The sequence below is a fragment of the Sinocyclocheilus rhinocerous genome, unplaced genomic scaffold (genome assembly GCF_001515625.1).
Source record: "Sinocyclocheilus rhinocerous isolate Xijiao unplaced genomic scaffold, SAMN03320098_v1.1 scaffold3339, whole genome shotgun sequence".
Lineage (NCBI taxonomy): Eukaryota > Metazoa > Chordata > Actinopteri > Cypriniformes > Cyprinidae > Sinocyclocheilus > Sinocyclocheilus rhinocerous.
The window spans coordinates 138,358-157,804 of record NW_015643244.1 but is presented as its reverse complement, the minus strand read 5'-3'; the positions used below and the strand labels follow the sequence as shown (position 1 = coordinate 157,804).

At 39.1% G+C, this 19,447-nt stretch overlaps 1 protein-coding gene across 1 annotated transcript in view; it reads right to left on the bottom strand.

Moving 5' to 3' along the window:
• The window catches only part of LOC107757199 (myelin regulatory factor-like protein), a 46,014-nt gene that overhangs the window by 9,124 nt on the left and 17,443 nt on the right, over positions 1 to 19,447 (bottom strand). Inside the window, exons 6-18 of the mRNA XM_016574615.1 lie at positions 11,947 to 12,094; positions 11,381 to 11,576; positions 11,218 to 11,294; positions 11,021 to 11,131; positions 9,796 to 9,886; positions 9,423 to 9,623; positions 9,016 to 9,124; positions 8,817 to 8,926; positions 8,565 to 8,725; positions 2,871 to 2,943; positions 2,707 to 2,795; positions 2,320 to 2,342; positions 511 to 540 (exon numbers count right to left, since the gene is read on the bottom strand). Coding sequence (XP_016430101.1) covers positions 511 to 540; positions 2,320 to 2,342; positions 2,707 to 2,795; positions 2,871 to 2,943; positions 8,565 to 8,725; positions 8,817 to 8,926; positions 9,016 to 9,124; positions 9,423 to 9,623; positions 9,796 to 9,886; positions 11,021 to 11,131; positions 11,218 to 11,294; positions 11,381 to 11,576; positions 11,947 to 12,094 — 1,419 coding nt within the window. The remainder of the gene's footprint in view (positions 1 to 510; positions 541 to 2,319; positions 2,343 to 2,706; positions 2,796 to 2,870; positions 2,944 to 8,564; positions 8,726 to 8,816; positions 8,927 to 9,015; positions 9,125 to 9,422; positions 9,624 to 9,795; positions 9,887 to 11,020; positions 11,132 to 11,217; positions 11,295 to 11,380; positions 11,577 to 11,946; positions 12,095 to 19,447) is intronic.

Here is a 19,447-nt window from a genome sequence, read left to right as displayed (position 1 = left end):
GCATTTTTGTTTATAAAGCATATACTTTTAAAAAATTAACTTTTTAGAAAATGACAGATCGTTTCGCTAGATAAGACCCTTATTCCTCATCTGGTATCGTATAGAGCCCTTTGAAGCTGCACTGAAACTGTAATTTTGACCTTCAACCATTTGGTAGCCGTTGAAGTCCACTATAAGGATAATAATCCTGGAATGTTTTCATCAAAAACCTTAATTTCTTTTCAACAGAAGAAAGAAAGACGTAAACATCTTGGATGACATGGGGGTGAGTAAGTTATCTGGAAATTTTAATTTGAAAGTGAACTAATCCTTTAAGTATGGATCCCCACACATAACATTCAAGAAAAAAGAAAAATGAAAAAAAAAAGCACACACAAGATACCATGATGACCACGAAGTAAGAATTTGTTCCCAAAACTTAAATTCTACCCTCATTTAAGGTAAATTGTGGCCACGATATAACTATGTTAAAATGAGGGAACGAATTTGCACAATATGGCTATGATTTACCCAGAGCTTTTTCAACAGCTCTGGATTTACCTAAAATGAAGGAATTAAAGCAAGACACAACAGTCTCACATAAAAGTCTCACATTTTAACTAATAGATTTCATTTCCCTAGATGATTAAAGGCTGGAATACACTACACGATTTTTGCCCTCATTTTCCACAGATTTACTGTCAGAAGAAGTCTGCAGATTTGAGTTGACAGATTTCATTAAAAAAGAAACGCGTAGTCTATGATGGTCTGATTTTAAGCTTCAGACTATGATTCCATCCAGTTGGAGGATAATCAACATGTTTTATATTTTCAGCCGATTTTAGAACACTTTGTTTTCATGTCATTACATTTCTCCTAACAACAAGGCGCACGTTTCTGTGTGAGTTTGTTGTGATGGGAACAACTTTAAAGTCTGGTAGTGTATAATCCTGAGTTGTTTAGTGTATGATGGCCAGTTTTTCCTCTGTGACTATTACAAAGTCGGTAAGTGTATGAGACCCAGTATTTTAAGATCTGTTCAGTTTTTATAAGTTGTGCAGTGTATTCTAGCCTTAAGAAAATGTTCTGTATTACAAGTTTTCTTAAATATTATGTTTGAACATGCAAATGAGGCATTATCTAATTAAATATGCATAAATCTGAAAACTGGATAATACCAGGATCAAAATTCCTATTTGATTTTGTGGAAATATTACAGTTAATGGTTTACACAGTGGGGGAATGAAATTTTACATAACTCATATGAATGTTATATGAACAAACCCCTGTGTAAAAACCTTCAGAATGTATATAAGAAAAGAAAACACAGTAAAGTTTTCTGTATACGAGTGCTACTGAAGTGGAGATTTCTGGCTTTTAAGAAAATGTCTTATTGTCAAACAATTAAACGATAGCCAAGAATTATCAAGTTGTGGTAAAAAAATTCTCAATTTGTGGCCAAGATATCTGTTTTCTCTCTCTCTCTCTCTCTCTTTTAACCCTGCATGTCATATGCGGGCTCTGTATTAAAGGTTCTTCAGCAGCAATCTCCTATACTCTATCCATTACTGACCCATATAGTAGGTTCCACATTTTCTGTTTTGCTGCAGTCTGATATTGTACATAACAGAACATTTAAGATACTGTACTGATAGTTAGGCACATCAAGCATAACTGCTTCAAAAACAGCCAGAAATCTTGGGGCTATGATTGACGATCAGCTGACTTTCTCAGACCACATTGCTAAAACTGCCTGGTCCTGCAGATTTGCTTTATTCAGCATCAAGAAGATCAGGCCCTTTCTTTTGGGAACATGCTTCACAACTCCTTGTTCAAGCTCTTGTTCTGTCCAGGCTGGACTATTGCAATGCTCTCTTGGCAGGTCTTCCAGCCAGTTCTATCAAACCTTTACAATTAATCCAGAACGCAGCAGCAAGATTAATTTTTAATGAGCCAAAAAGAATGCACGTCACACCTCTGTTTATCAATTTGCACTGGCTACCAATAGCTGCTCGCATAAAATTCAAGGTCTTCCATCTTTATTTGACCCTCTAACTTTAGCCCTCTCTATTCTAATTCTATTCTTTAAAAAAAAAAAAACCTTGCCCCTTTTAGACTTGCACTCTATTAATTTACTAACTGCTTGTTTTCTTAAAAAAAAAAGCTTGCTCTATTTTTTTTCTATTATATCTATTTTATTTTTATTTATTCTATAATTTAAAAAAAAACAAGAAAAAAAAACCCTTGCTACTGTCACACTTTGCTACTTAGGAAGCACGCTGGAGGCACGAGTAAACAAAAACAGGCTTTTAATGCACGGAACAATGGGTACCTCAATACTGGGGACAGCAGGAAACACATGACTATAACAAGTAGAACCGACAGAGAAAGACTGCACAGACAAGGACTTAAATACAGGGGATGATTGGGGAAACACAGGTGTATGGGATGACTAATCAAACTAATTAACAAAACGAGGACAGGAACATGACCAAATAAGGGAACAGAAACAGGGGCAAAACATGACACAGACAGTCCATGATCATGACAGCTACATGTACTGCGTTAATATAACTGAGACTTGTTATAGCACTTGCATATCATTGCTCTCTTGTTGATTTTGATTGCTTCCATTGTCCTCATTTGTAAGTCGCTTTGGATAAAAGTGTCTGCTAAATGACTAAATGTAAATGTAAAATGATAGTGTGCTTAATAAGAACGTCTCACCAAAGAGCCATGGTTGTTACTAGCATGATGATACTAGCTTGGAATACTCTGTGTTGAAGACAGTTGTGATATCTCCCACAGAAGTAGTTCTGGAAAAGAATACAAAGTAATCACAATTGTCGCATTTATTGTACAAATTAATAAGCAAAGTGATTTTCACATACTGTGCTAGACTGCAGTGGCGGTTGCGTTGATGGTGGAAGTTTTGAATGGAGTGTGTTGTTTTTGTTGATTTTACTGTGAAACAAAGATTTAAGTAGAACAAAATATTTCAGATGATGAAATCTGAAAAAACTGTTACAATCATTATGCAACAATATGAGTTTGCATTTGTAGAATTCAAACTGGAATATCAGCAGTCGCCAATTATGCAATGTAAAAAAAAATAATAATTAAAATAAAATATTGTTGTAAAACTGGGAAACAGTTAAGTGTTTCCCAACTCTGGAAGTTGTATTATTGTTAACAAAAAAATAATGTGAAATGATAATATTTTCATTAACGCAAATAAGAACAAAAATAGGCATATCTAGGAAAAACTGACAATAAAATACATTTTCATACTACAAAAATCCAGCAAAATTAAATAAAATGGCCATAAATAAATTTTAGGTTAGGTTTTTGATATATCTTATATTATTAAAAATTTTAAGCCTGCCTGCATTAAACATGAACATGGTGTCATGGTTCTGATGAGGGATGAAGAGAGGACTCAATTGCAGGACGATGGGCTTTTAATAGTATTAATAGTAAAAATAAAACAAAAGCAAACACAAACTACCCCGAGGAACAGGCAGGCAGGCCAGGCACAAGGCACCACACAGCAAGACAAGGCAGGATCAGCAACACGGGTAAATACAACACATACCACAAATTAGGGCTGCACGATATTGGAAAAAACTCACATTGCGATATCTTGTTTTTCTGCGATATATATTGCGATATGAAAAAAAAAATCACCAGATATAGCTTCAATAGCTCTATTTGGAGAAAATAAAAATCAATGATTGGGGTGATTTTGTAGGTGAGTAAATCAGCATAGGAAATAAACAAATTACAAGCATAGATAAATATATACAACAAAGATACAAATGAAATAAACAGTGCTTTGTATTTTTAAGGCAAGTTTAACAGTATTCAGATACAGAAATTGAATAATCAAATGTAAAATAACACAGCATAGTCTTCACTTCTCAATTATATTCCTTCTTAGAGAAAAATGGTATCTGTCAGGATTTCTCCATTCTGTCACCGATGGCGTTTTGGTTCCTTGCCGCTGTCGCCTCTGGCTTGCTTAGTTGGGGACACTTCATTTCCAGCGATATCGTTGACTTGATTGCACAGATACTATTTAAACTGTACTGAGCTGGATGATGACATCACTGAATTCAATGATGAACTGCATTTAACTGAAAAATTAGTGTTTACTATTGTCACTTTGCATTATTGACACACAATTTGTTAGGGTGTGTAACCCTAACCCTAACCCACAATTTTCCTAATTAATGCTGTACAGTTGCTTTGACACAATCTGTATTGTTAAAAGCGATATATAAATAAAGGTGACTTGACTTAATTTAAATTTTTAGGTGAACTATCCCTTTAAATGAAGATGAGAAATGCTGATTTTGCCGTTGAAATTATTTTAAATTTTGTTATATTTAATTTCAGTTACCATTTATTTTATTTCAAGTAACAAACATGTTTTATGGTGTACAACTAAAACTGACTTGACTTACTGTAGTAATGTTGCGTTTATCGGTGTGAATCTGCGTTAGGTTTTGATGCTCATTGGTGGAGATTGCGTGACTGAGAATTTGGAGTGTCGAGAGCCGAACCTCTGCCTGTGGTTTGCCCGGCGCTTCGTGCGTGGAGAGGGACTCCTCCGACCCTAACTGAAAATTGAGTGTTTACTATTGTCATTTCACAATTTTCCTAATTAATGCTGTACAGTTGCTTTGACACAATCTGTATTGTTAAAAGTGCTATATAAATAAAGGTGACTTGACTTGACTTGACTGTACAAAAGTGTTTTTCTCTGTGTGTTTTTTTGTTTGATTAACATGACACAGAAAGCAACAGGACCATTAAACTGCTGTGAATATGTTGTTATCCCCTTTTTTCTCAATTGTTTACCTTCACCTAAGCCATAAGCAACTGTTTTTACAAGGATACTTGCAGAGACATGCATTTTGACATAATTTCGCGCATATGTGTCATTTCAGGCACAAATAGTAGTGGAAGTGAACGGAATTCAGAGTTCACGTGCATCTGCGTGGCTCTCACCGTGTCTACACCAGACGCCAGCGGCATGGCGAGATGCGACAAAATACTATAGAACCCATTATAATCAGTGATGCTGTGTGACTGACTACACTGGAATGTGGCGCGTCACGACAAATCCCTGACAGTAAACTGATGCCTTGTTCTATTTATGACGTACTGACACAAAGTCTGCGAACTCTGAGCACTCCTGGATTGAAGAGGGTTCCTGAGTGGACTCCGAGGCAGGCTCCTGGGAAGCCAGAGCAAACTCCGAAGCGGCCCATGCCCACAGAACAGCCCTGAGGTGAAAGGCGAAGACAGCCTTCTTGACAATGGCAGCAGCAGTGAAATCGGGCGGCTCTGTAGCAGCCTCTATGGCTGAGACAAGGAGAGCGGGCTGCTCATTGACGGCCTTCATGGCAGCAGCAGTGAGAGTGGGCTGTTCTGTGGCAGGCTGTTCTGGAGCGGGGAGCTCAGGGACCACTGGGACCACCAAAATTGGGACCACCGGACAAGGGACCACAGGAGTCGGGTCCTCCAGGACCATCGGACTAGGGACCACAGGAGTCGGGTCCTCCAGGACCACCAGACTTGAGACCACCGCAGTGATGCCAGCTGCTCGCACTGACACTAGTGGTGGGTCCGCCAAACTGGTAACTAGTCTCAAACCCCTTGGGCCCACCTTAATGACTTCATGCAGCACGTTCATGATACCCAGAAACACTGACGTGGTATCCATGATGGCTGAAGACTCTGGTGTGGCGGCAATGATGGCTGGAGATTCTGGTCTGGTGGCCATTTTGTGATGAGGCTCTGGACTGGCGGCCATCTTGTAAAGAGGCTCTGAGAATCTCTATGTTACTCATCCTCCAACTGCTGATGGGCTCATTAAGGGCATAGTTGAACAGGTCCTTGAGAGCAGCATTGTTGTAGTCCAGCCCCTCCACTGCACTCCTGAACTCCATCGCTAATTCCCTCAAGTCAGTCCCCTGTTGACGGAGGTAACTCAGAGATGCTACCTTAAGCATGCATTGGTAGAGGGGGCTGCAGATAGTGGAGGCTGATAGATGGAGTGAGCCCATTCTCTGCTGAGTCGTCCTTTGGCTGGTCTGTTCTGTCATGGTTCCGATGAGGGATGAGCCGAGGAGTCTCGTCCCATCATGACCACCACGCCAGAGTCTTCAGCCGTCATGGATGCCACATCAGTGTTTACAATTTTCATGAATGTCGCATCTGAAGCTGTCAAGGTGATTCCTAGGTGTGTGAGACTGGCTTCCAGTTTGGAAGACACACCGCTTGTGTAAGTGAGCAGCTGGCATCTCTGTGGTGGTACCAAGTCTGGGGGTCTCAGAGGTGGTCTCACTGGCAGTAGTTTTGTGTGTTTGGGCCGCACACTGCTCTCCAGCCCATGAGTCTGCTCCAGAGCCCGCTCCAGTCCATGAGTCCACTCCAGTGTCGGCTCTAGCCCCTGAGTCAGCTCCAGTGTCTGCTCAAGCCCTAGAGCTTAGTCCCGTATTTGCGCCAACCTGTGAGCTTCTGTCCTGTCTTGTCTTGACCACCATGATCACCTGTGAACTCTTTGCCTGTCCTGTCATGGCCAAGGAGGCTGTCTCTAAACTCTCTGCCTGCCATGTAGCGACCACGGAGGTCGTCTCTGAACTGTCTGCCTGTCCTGTTATGGCCAAAGAGGCCATTACAATCACCAGCTAGAGTGCCCTTGATGTCTATCAGAGGGCACTCCATCCCAGACTGTTGCCACTCCATCAAGGACTTCATTCCCCATAATCCGCTGCCCGGTCTCATCAGCACTCATTGTTTGCACCTGTGTCTCATTAGTATTGTTAGCTCACCCTATATAAGCCCGGGTCTCTCTGTCATTCATTCCTAAAGCCCAATCCCAATTCTGTTTTATACCCCTTCCCCTATGCCTACGCCTAACCCTTGCCCCTTGAAACAGAGTGTCAAGGGGTAGGGCTGAAAATATTCCCCTAAGAAATGGGACACCACTACTACAGCGTTACATGTCATCATACGTCGTCGCTAGCTCCTACGTCAAAAAAATGCGCCGATGTTTATCACAAACTCAGACGTGCGGTAAAAGATAAGTTACCTGCAACCGGACTAGTATTTATGTTGTCAAATCAGCAGGTATCAATAAAATATGTTGTAGAACTATCGTGCAGTCAATAACATTAGCAAACTTTTATCATAGCAATTTTTTGCAAACATTTCTTCAGAGAACATAACCGTACATATTAACACAAGATTGAATGCAACATAAAACAAATGATTATTTGTTATTAAAATCCTTATATTAGCCAAAAAATATATACTGTATATTATATGCGGGGAAATTTATCATACCCCTTCGTTTGAAGTGAGGTCCCGAAAAATCTTTGTTTGAAGGGCTATCTGGCCCTTCCCCCTACCCCTACCCCCCCAGCCAAAAGAGAATTGAGACACCCCTACCCCTTCATTTATTTTTAGTACATGAAATAAGCCTGCTCCCGAGCAGGTTTTTATTTGTTATTAAAATCCTTATATTAGCCAAAAAATATATACTGTATATTATATGCGGGGAAATTTATCATACCCCTTCGTTTGAAGTGAGGTCCCGAAAAATCTTTGTTTGAAGGGCTATCTGGCCCTTCCCCCTACCCCTACCCCCCCAGCCAAAAGAGAATTGAGACACCCCTACCCCTTCATTTATTTTTAGTACATGAAATAAGCCGGCTCCCGAGCAGGTTTAAGCTTACGGACCTGTTGCTATGACAGCAAGTCCAGGATGAGCTTAGAAGAACCAAATAATCCAAGATCATGCCAAATCGTCAACAATTAAATCATACGAAGAATGAAAAATCGTTGTTTTGGATCGTCTGATTGTGTATGACCTTGCCTGTTATTTGACTACGATTGTGGATTACCCCTTAATTAAAATACAGCATTTGGATCCTCAACCTTCATGTCTGTGTTCAGCTCATGACAGACTGCAAAGATTTTTTTTTTAATTATACCAGTGCATTGCCTTTGGCATCTACAAACATTAATTCTAAAATGACTAACACTGGAACTACAAAACCACAAAAAACCCTGAAAACTAAACAGAACAATGACTGAATAAAAATGTACAAAGACTCAAATAAATTGAAAAACAAATAAAAAATTAAATAGAAATCAAACCTGAAATGATTCAATTAAAAAAATCATAACTATAATAGTCTTGTCTGAAAGCTCTATTTCATGGCATTTTTATTTTAGTATCTCTGAGATCCTATTGTAGTTAATAATAGTTTTTAAATTAGTTTTAACTTTTATATTTTAAAGTTGTAGTCATTTTGTTGTTTTTGTCAATTTTATTGGTTTTTAATGTCTGTACAGCTTTCATTCATTTTAATTTCCGTTTTTTTTTAGTACATCTAGTTAAACTAAATTAAAATAAAAATATTTTCAGTTAATATTTATTTTATTTCAGGTAACATTGATGCATAGAGCTCCATGTTTGTTTGAGACAAATGTGTAAGAAACTTGGAGAATGAGCGTCTGAGATGGACAGAGAAAGAAATGCAGTGCAGAAAGTTTAAGTCAATCCAGACCCTTTAGCAGAAGTGCCGCTGATGGAACGCATGCTACCCAGCCTCTTCAGTTTGGCCAAGCGAGTGTTCCAGACCTCAAGCTCCTGAATACGAGTCTCAAGGTTATCTGTGAGTTTACACAGCTGCTTCACAGCACCCACATTCTCCATAAATATCTGCTCCTTTAGGACAAAACAACCAAAATTACTTTCACATACCATACGTGTCAAGTAAAATTCATTGCAACCTATAACACATATTTGAGAGACTCACTTTGTCCACCATGAGAAAATTATCAATTTTCTCCCCGTTTACGCAAGTAATATCGCCCATCTCCCTTACGGCCAAAGGCAGGAGTTCTCTGACTTCCTGCGCTATGATTCCTAATCAAAGAGACACCTGATATGTGAGAATCTGTCTTCAGAACATTGTATTATATAAAGTGCAGTGTATATGCTAATTTAGCCTGTACCCGTTTCATGACGTTGCTCAATTCCCATCCTTGAGGCAAACTCTGGTTTGTAATCATATTCCACAATTCTCATCTGAGCGATCCGCTTGAGCTGCTCCGTTGAGTCCACCTACAACATCACAGACACAATCCATTTGATTAAACCATGTGTTATTGCTCAGATATAAGGCTCCGTTTACACCTGTAAATAATGTGTGTCCCCAATATTTATTCTGGAATCAGGGTCTCTGATTTGAGTGTTTTTCACTGATCGGATCCATCAAGACTGATGTTAATACCAGATGTAAACAAGATCACTTTTGGGAGGCCATCCATTTGATTAAGTCATTAACACTGCTGTCCCAATCTTGTTTGAATACCATTTTGATTAGTTTGTCTTTGTATTGAATAAGCAGAGAGACACTCACTTCCTGAATGTTTTGTTTGGCCCTTTTGTCTGAGGGATGCGTGACATTGCCCATTATCTTGACATTCCCACAAACCACCAAAGCCTCATCAGGGCTGTCTGTGTTAATGCCGATCCTCCCGTGACACACCACAGACTCAGGGATCGGTCCTTTTTGCCAGAGCATGTCACTATCATTCTCAAACTGACCAGGATTGGAGGCCTTTAGATGAAGAGATGATAAAAGTTTGAGAACAACTTTCATACACTATCAAGACAAGTCCAATGGAAAACTCCCATTACTGAAGCAGAAGTCCTTGAGGAAAATATGTGCAAATATAGACTTCATAGCAGAATATGTTGGTTACGGTTATTGTTATGGTCCAACAGCTTACCCTGACGATGATTTTTTCAGAAACATTAGCAACCAGCAGAAAACTTTCATCGTTCACAGTAGCATACAGACCAACCACCATCTTAAAGTACCTATGAAACATAAGCAAGCATACAGTTAGTTACCATTATTGCCATTGACCATATTTGTATGTGCATTAATGAATGTTAATATTGATTACTTTATTGGATTACTTTATTGATGTTTTAACTTTATTTGTTTATTCTCTCAGATATCATTAAAAATATAATTTGTGTTTTGAAGATGAACAATGAAATACACTTTATACTGTAAGGAATACAAACACACAGTGTAAGTTTCTGTGTAACAGCATTTACTGTGAACTGATTACGCAACTCTGAGACACTGAAAACACTAGATCATGATCTATTTTGGATGCAAAACAGCAATGTATATGCTAAAGTGCCCTTTCGGCTTGATCTAGGTGCCCCCGGATCGCAATTTCAACAGAGAGGGTCCCCATCCACTTCTTCCCTGCCCCTCCGGAGGTCTGTGCACGCCACTGTGCATTCCCGAAGTCCACTCTAAAAGTTATTTTAGTAGTCTAGAAAATCGTCAAGAAATCTTTTTAAGAGGCCTGTTTGGAAGATTATTCTCTTTAAAGTATACAGATAACTGTCTAACTTAACCGAACACCTGACCAAAAATCATGATATATCAAGAAATGGCCTGCACATACAAACAAATGTGTCGAACCAATTAAAATTTTACACTAAAGTACTACTTTGTTAGTCCAGATTTGCCTGGATCATTTTACGCAACCTGTTGATTGTAACTGTGAAAATAGTAAACTCTATGTTTGGTTGTATCACTGCCCTATCTAATGACAGAATAGCTGCATCCAAAATTGCATACTGTCTAGTAGGTACTGCAATTAAAACGTAGTTTTTGGAAAAAGTATTTTTTTACCAGTACATTTTATGAATACTGGTAGTAAGAATGAAATTTGGAGGTACAACAACTGCCATGTTGTTAGTCACATGACCTAGCTAGTACACTGCCATTCACAAATCCTCTCAAGTCTTCATGGCATAGTAAAGTGTCATCCAGGTTCTACTGTTTTTCGAATACTATGAATTCAGGCATACTACTCTTTTGGCGTACTGTTTTTTCTATACTATATAGAATGGAGCTAGGCATATTCGGACATAGCATATGTCTACAGGTTGGACCTGCATTCAGAGATGACAGAGATTGTAACTAACCTCTGATCAGGATTGGGTTTGCCCTTTTTTCTCATGTTATTCGCTGTGGTTTCACTGAAGTGTAAGCGTCCTAATGTCACCTTTGTGATTTTGTCTCCTGGCAGATTTACTCTAAAAGAGATGTTAAACCAAACATCAGTATAAATGACACATAATAAAAATGTTTTTCCACATGCTTTAAGTATCCTGACACCTACCTGACCAGTAGGAAAGGCTTCTTGCTGCGGTTTGACTGAGACTGCTCTATGGTGATGAAATGGTTCTGTGCTTCCAGCTAAAATAGGGATTCAAGTATCAAACAAACCATTTGCATTCAGAACATAAATGTTTCTGTAAGGTTTTCATCCATGTTGTCACTACCTTCACCCCAAACACATTCACGTGGAAGCTCTCTATGGGCATGAGACCAGCTGACGTTCTAACAAATCTAGGTTCTCCAACCATCACTATGTGAACTGTCACCTGGAAGTGGTTCTTCTTCTGACACACAAAGGCTTCATCAGCTGTGGAGTAGCTGAAACCCTTATCAGTGTCCACATGATAACCTGGAGGTGGTCTACACAAAAGAAAAAAGACACATGAGCTTCATGAAATTTATTGCAAAATGACATCTTGAAAAATAGAAGTAGAAGATGTCTTCTAATGATAAAGTGAAGTTTTATACCACATGGCATGTATTATGGGCCCTAAAATTCCCCTTTCACTCAGAATAACAGGGATGCAATGTACAAATGAGATATAAAAGTCTTATGCATTTCCAAAACATACAGCAAAGTTCAATAGTATTACCATGTGTTCGGTCATGTCCCATAGTAATATTATGCTATTCTTTGGTCTACGAGTACCAGAATTTGCCATCTAATATCATTATGGTACCATGATTCTGGTCCATCATCTCAGGTTAAGAAGTCTTGGTAGATACTCACAGGATTTCAGATCTGCTGTTGTGGAGTGAGCACCACTGACTGGGCTGATAACGGTCCCACGTGAGCAGCTGGTGCACACTGCCCCCTGGACTTCCACCAGCGGTGTCACTGTCATAACACTGTGCTTCGTATGATCCACTTTCTGGACCTTAAGAAAACGTTTCGTGAACCTAGGAGAGGAGGTAATTCTGACTTTGCTATGACAATCTGGCGCTTCTGAATCAGCTACTGTTTTGTTATTTGTTTAAGTATTTGCTATTGACTGTTCAAATGCAGTCGCATCGTGTGTGTGTGTGTGTGTGTGCGCGCGCGCGTGTGTGAGCGCGAGAGAGAGCGCGAGAGAGCAAGAGTGAGCGAGAGAGAGAGAGAGAGAGAGAGAGAGAGCGAGAGAGAGAGGGGGTCACATTATCACAGTGGAGTCAGCTGTCTTAACCGTGGCTTGTGTACTGCACACATACCAGCTTCATCACTGTGTCTGTCACGCGACTCTGTTCCCCTTTCGGGCTCTGTCTTTACATTTATTTTGAAAGATGAAGCTCGCGATTATGGTAAGGGGCGTTACATTTCCGACGAGTGCTTGCGGTGTTCGGCCAATCACAATGCACTGGGTCAGCTGGCCAATCAGAGCAGACTGCGCTTGTCGAAGGAGGGACTTTGTAGAAAACGAAGCGTTTGAGAGAGGCGGGGCATAGAGGACCTACAATAATGTACAGTATTTGAAAAATAATGTGTTTTTTGAACATTAAAGCATGTCAACATATTCTGTTACACCAAATACACAAAATAATGATCTTTAAAAAAGCATCATATGACCCCTTTAAGGAAAGACTCACAAAATTACATATAAAGGCTTGAATATACTACACAACTAGATCAAACCTAGAGATCAAACATGCTTGATATTTTGAGACAATTTTAAAACACATTGTTTTCATTTGTTATGCGTCTCCTAGCAAAGAGGTGCATGTTTCTGTGTGAGATTGTTGTTGTGTTCGGAATGACTTGTAAGCCTGGTAGTTTGTGATCCTCAGTCATTTAGTGTAATAGTTTTTCTCTGTAACCATTAACAGTCGTAAAGCAAGTGTATGATGCCTAGTATTTATAAGAGTTTTATAGTGTATGAGGAACATTATCTTTGGAACGTCTTCACACACTGTCATTGCTGCAGACTGAAGTTACTAGTTTGTTTTTATCTTTTTTTCTATCATTACAAACACTGACTGTTTTAAATAACATCAACAATAAAGTCTACTTTTTTAACTGGGAATGGGAAATAAATCTATGTATAAACTGATGACCTTGGTGTTGCTAGCATCATGCTCTCCTGTGTAAGCGCAAAGACTTTAGATATACCAAGACGGTGCACTAATATTACTGTGAATGGAAGAAAGTGCAACACGCAATATGTCGGAATAATTCATCTACTGAATAAAAGAGCCAGTGGCCAGTTAATGTCACTGCGTCATTGCAGTCAGAAAAAAGAAAAGAAACACGTTTAGCCAGTGGTGGAAAGAGTACTGAAAAAATATACTCAAGTAAAAGTACCATTACCTTCCAAAAAATGTAGTGTGAGTAGAGTAAAAGTACTTGTCCAAAAAACTACTTGAGTAAGAGTAAAAGAGTAGCCTATTTAAAAGTACTCATGAGTATTGAGTAGTGAGTACTGAGCTGTGGATTCTACCCCCTCATAATAAACCCTGTACACCGCAATTTATACATTTTAAAAACGTTGTACATTCTGTAATTCACATTATCTTGTTTGTCATAAAGAATGAAGAATATCTATCATCCAGTTGGTCCTCAATTTGTGTTTCCAACACACTTTTTCACAGCGCGCATCACGCGCTCAAACTCATCAAAAGTCAACAAGTTCCACAAGCAACAACTACTTATCCAAGTGACTGCTGCAGAACGCACGCGAGAGAGAGAGAGACGAGGCAGCGCAGATCGCGCGTCTCATAAGTGAGTGGGAATTTACCGAACGTGGCACTTGCGGGAGTTAACACTTAACACTGTATGCAATACCCACAACCTCACAGCAAATTTCAGGCCGTGTAGATAGGCAAGCATATATACAAATCATTTAGTAAGCAGAAATCCGAAATTTACCTTAACATATTAAGTTAGAGGAAGATGCGACTGAATTGATGCTTGAAGAATGCACTTCCAGCCGCCATGATAAACAGAAAATTAAAATAAGCATGTAACAACCACAAACCGAGGAAAATAGTGGAGTAAAAGTACCGATACATCACTTAAAATGTACTCAAGTAAAAGTAAAAGTACACAATTTTTAAACTACTCAAAAAAGTATAATTACTGATAAAAAAACTACTTAATTACTGTAACGTGAGTATTTGTAATTCGTTACTTCACACCCCTGCGTTTAGCCAAAGAACTACACACTTACGCCTGCACTGACTGGTCCAGCCTGACATATAAGCTTTTTAATGCTATTTCAGCATAAGAAACAATATTTATGGGACCGTTCATGTCAGATTTTGTTGTTGATTTGAAATATGTTACTTAAATGTGAGAGTGGCAAGCAGTTTTTGAGATTTCAGGAACTTCTCCATTCAGGTTGCCTGAAATAGCTGCGCAGAGACGTTGCAAATATGGCTGCCGAGTTAACTGCCAGGAAAAATACAGATTCAGTTGCAGGTAACAGAAAAGTTTATTACGCTCTCACTGAGCACTAGGAAAAAACAACGGGAACACAAAATAGAGGAAGTCCAAATCAAAGTCCACAGGACCAGGAAAGAGCCTCTCAGCAGGGACCGATCCTAGCGTCATCCGTGACCCAGCGTCAAAGTTACACTGACCAGAGCGTTGTTCGTGACGCAGCGTCGAAGACTCACTGAGCTCCCCGATGAAAGCATTGAGCGTGCAGAGAGGGGCTGGGGCGATGTATCCGAAACTCAACAGAAACTGAGAAAGCCAGGGCAGGTAGCAGAACAAATATTGTCTGGCAGGATGAGAAGGAGCAGTTCAAAACAAAAAACAAAAAGCAAAACAATTCCCTACTTCGACAAAGTGAATAAGTAAATGCTGGAGCTACCCAGATAGCACACGTACGTCTGCAAGATGTCTGTTAAAGATCGCTTCATCTGGAAAGCATTTGCTGTGTACAAACATCTGATAGACACCTTTCAGATGTCAGTTCTACATACATTCTTAATCATAAACATCTTAAAGACATCTTCTAAACATCTATTTGACATCTGATAGGAAACGTCCTATAAATGTATTGTAGATGAGCATAGCTCTAAAAATGTCTTGCAGATGTAAATGCAGATGTCAAATAGACGTTTCTGTGATGTACATGTGCTATCAGGGTACAGTCAACAAGCTGTGCAAAGGCGATGAATTGTCATTAAGTATGTTAGTGAAGGTACGTATGGTAGCATCATGCCTTTCGCTCAATGAAGGCAGAGAAGTTGGGATACCTATTATCCAACAACAACGTTTTTGTACCCTCTTTAACTCATCAGAGAGACCTTTAGGCAGTCCACCCCACAGTGGGCTTGCATACTCAAGAACTGGCCGTATGAAAGTATATTTGCATTAAAACATTGCATGGGAGATCCGCTCTCTTTGCAGCACTAAGATAATAAATTCTTGGCTGTGACTTTGAAATCATATACTTGGTGTGCATCCCACGACAAATCAGATGATATTTTAACTTCAAGAATTTAAAAAATGGAAACTCTGCTGATTTCATGTCCCGAAATTACTGGAGAAGGAGGAGAGAGCATTTGATCATCTCTCCTGGCACTAATTACCATATCCATGGTCTTAGCTCCACTCATTGCCATTGAGAATTCCTGTCCCCACTCTGCCAATGAGTCCAAGGCCTTCTGGGTTAGGCCAGGTAACGATCCCATTAGAAGCTTAGTGATTGTTAGATCATTAGCATATTTCACAGGAATTGTAGAAGGGGGCAGATGTAAATCCAAGCTGTTTATACAGATGACAAATAGTAAAGGGGATAAAAGTCCCCCTGGGGAACACCAGCTGGAATTGGATAAGAGTTAGATACACAGGGACACCACTTCACCATTTGCTCTCTGTTACTCACATAACTCCTTGCAATAAGCCAAAGGGAGCGCCGGGCATTCACATCAGCCAGAGCATAAAGTAACGGACAATGCCCAATTGTGTCAAAAGCTTGAGTAAAATCAACAAAAACAGCGTGAACATCCATTTTGGGATTGTTATTAAGTGCTTCATGCTATAATTGTAGAATCCGAATCAGAGCAGTGTCAGTTGATCTGTTCGCCATAAGCCATGTTGTGATAGAGGAATCTTTGTGACTATCTTCCAGAATGGCATCTCTGAGGATTCCTTCGTACACTTATCTGCTGGAAAAATGTGATTTGATTTTTTATTTTTTTTTGGAATAGCTTTAACCATAGCCTCCTTCCATTGATTTGGAAAAAAAGGTTTTGTTGAATGCATGTGTTAAAGGTATCACATTACACAAGTGCCAGTTCTTCATGAAAGGTGTTTAAGACCCACGGAGGAATGCAATCAGCACCAGCAGCCATCGCTGCATTCACTTTGCGGAGTCTAGCTTTAACTTGCCCAATACTCAGAGGAGGTACTCGACCATCTGACAGCTTATGGACAACATCTTCCTCAGAGGGAGAAGTGTGGATAACTTGATCCCATACTGAAGCAAAATGCTTAGCCAAACTGTCACACTCATGTTGCAAGATGTTAGAATCCTGAGACCTCACATCTCTCCTGTCTTATTCCATCCCCATCAGTGCCTTTACAGACTTAAACCACTACTTTGGCTTGGTGCAGCGTAGTTCCTCCACCTCGTTCTGGTAATGTTGTATCTTCTCTTTCTTAATTTTTAATTTTTTTTGCCAACAACTGATTTTAAATTTGTATAACGAGTTTTGTTACCAGAGCAGAATGCACATTATGTCTTTTATCATATCTTTAATTTGTAAGGTCATCCAAGGCTTGTCATTATTAGTAATAGAAACTTTCTTAAATGGAACAGTTTTGTCCAGCATAGACCTAATAGTGGAAGTAAAGGCACTAAAATTATCTTCAAGGTCAGTAACGTCATAAATGTGAGAAAAGTCAGCACTATTCAAGAGAAGCCCCAGTTGTCTGTCTCAGGGGTACGTTTTCTGCAGAAGATGTGTCGAATGGGCTTGGAAGGCCATTTACCAGCATTCAACATGATGGTCTGATGGACAGAAGAGCCAACAGGGGGCAAGTGCTCAGGTGACTTATACATAGATGAAATGTTGGTAAAAATTGAGTCACGTTGATTGGCCTTTCTTGTTGCTCCTGACACTACCTGTTACAGATGGTTTCAGACTTGTACCTATTTGTGTCTCCAAGTATGACAATTGCAGCTTGCTGGTATTTACATTCAATGTAGCTAAGGCAATAACCCAAGTATTGTGTAGTTAGCGTATCAGGTTTGGCCATTGCAGAAGAACATGGTGGAATGTAGAGAACAGCAGCATTAAGTAAGCCGTGTAATAAGCGGCTTCACGTCGGGGTCCTGATCACCCTTTCGGGGGTTATTCTACGATAACAACTGGCTGGATATACATTATGCCACTTATTACAAGGCTACTTGCCACATAAATAAATAATTAGACACAAAATATTGATTTGAGTTGAAATATTTGAATGCAAAGCTTCCGTGAACAAAGCAGTTGCTAGCAAGCAGCAAGTTCAAACTAGACAGACATTTAAGAGATACGGTGCAGTAATTACTATGTAGCATTTGGACCAATCAGACACACAATTTTTCATTAGATTTAACAAATCAATTATTAATTAGATTAACAAATAATCACAGACCCCTCACCCAATAAACATACTGGGTGCCAGCATGTCTGGGAACGACCTAAAAGTATGTAGAGAGAATCTTCCTCTTACTCAAGTCTCTCTAAAACAGACACATAATGCCCATAAAAATGGACTCTTCTCTAATTAATTCATAGGAAAACCTTTCTTTGAATGAACACACATATAATAAGCGGCTTCACGTCGGGGTCCTGATCACCCTTTCGGGGGTTATTCTACGATAACAACTGGCTGGATATACATTATGCCACTTATTACAAGGCTACTTGCCACATAAATAAATAATTAGACACAAAATATTGATTTGAGTTGAAATATTTGAATGCAAAGCTTCCGTGAACAAAGCAGTTGCTAGCAAGCAGCAAGTTCAAACTAGACAGACATTTAAGAGATACGGTGCAGTAATTACTATGTAGCATTTGGACCAATCAGACACACAATTTTTCATTAGATTTAACAAATCAATTATTAATTAGATTAACAAATAATCACAGACCCCTCACCCAATAAACATACTGGGTGCCAGCATGTCTGGGAACGACCTAAAAGTATGTAGAGAGAATCTTCCTCTTACTCAAGTCTCTCTAAAACAGACACATAATGCCCATAAAAATGGACTCTTCTCTAATTAATTAATAGGAAACCCTTTCTTTGAATGAACACACATATACTTCAGGTCATTGTGTATGTTGTTACTATTCTTTTATATTGCCGTTTGTATTGTATACTGTTTTATGCATGCTTATGGTAGAACCACTCGTACATGTAATCTTACCTATATGTAATCTTACCATGTTTAATATCTATGAATTCGTCTTCGGATGATCTAATTGGGAGTGTATATTATGTTTATACCTATGCAACATATTAGTGTTCTAAGAATCTTTAGTAGTTTTTGCATCAACACCCAATCAAATGTAGTACTTTAAGGATTTAGCTTTTATTTCAGCTTTTAGGGAATCGATTCTTAAAGATTCGATGTTGATTTCTTCAAGTTGATTTGATTCAAAATTTAGAGCTTATACTTTATCAACGGTTCGTCCAGCGAGCGTTAAAATCAGTATATCTTAACAATTCTGTTCATATTACTTCGTGGCCAACGACAACACAAATAAAATGGTAATCTTATTAATTTTGAGCAAGATAACAAAGGATCTGGGCAAAGCTTGATCACGAAGTTTGACGAAGTTTTGGAGTTCTGGAGGATCACTAGCCTGATGTTACAGCTGTGAGCGCTTTGTAGCGCAATCAATAAGGCGGAAAAACCAAAGATCCAGAGAGCAAGCAGCAAGCCACGACTCACTCGCGTGAACGAGCACCGATTTGCCTCCGATGTCGGGCATTTGTCGGTGATTTCGCTAAACCTGTCGGCGACTGAAAAATCGGGCTAATATCGTGCAGTGTGAACTCGGCATAAGCTTTGAATATTTCTCATTCAACACTAAACTTCACATATCTTACACACATATTAAATGCTTTATCTGCTAAAAAGAAAAGTTATAAGGCAAAGATTAAAACATCATAGGTTCCAATAACACATCAAACAGAAAGCATATTATTTGGGAGTATATTGCCCTTTTATACTTTTAAATTATTTTAAATGATTGTCTTTTAAAATCGTCATGCAAGGTTCTGTTTCTTTTGTTGTAAGAGAAAAGAA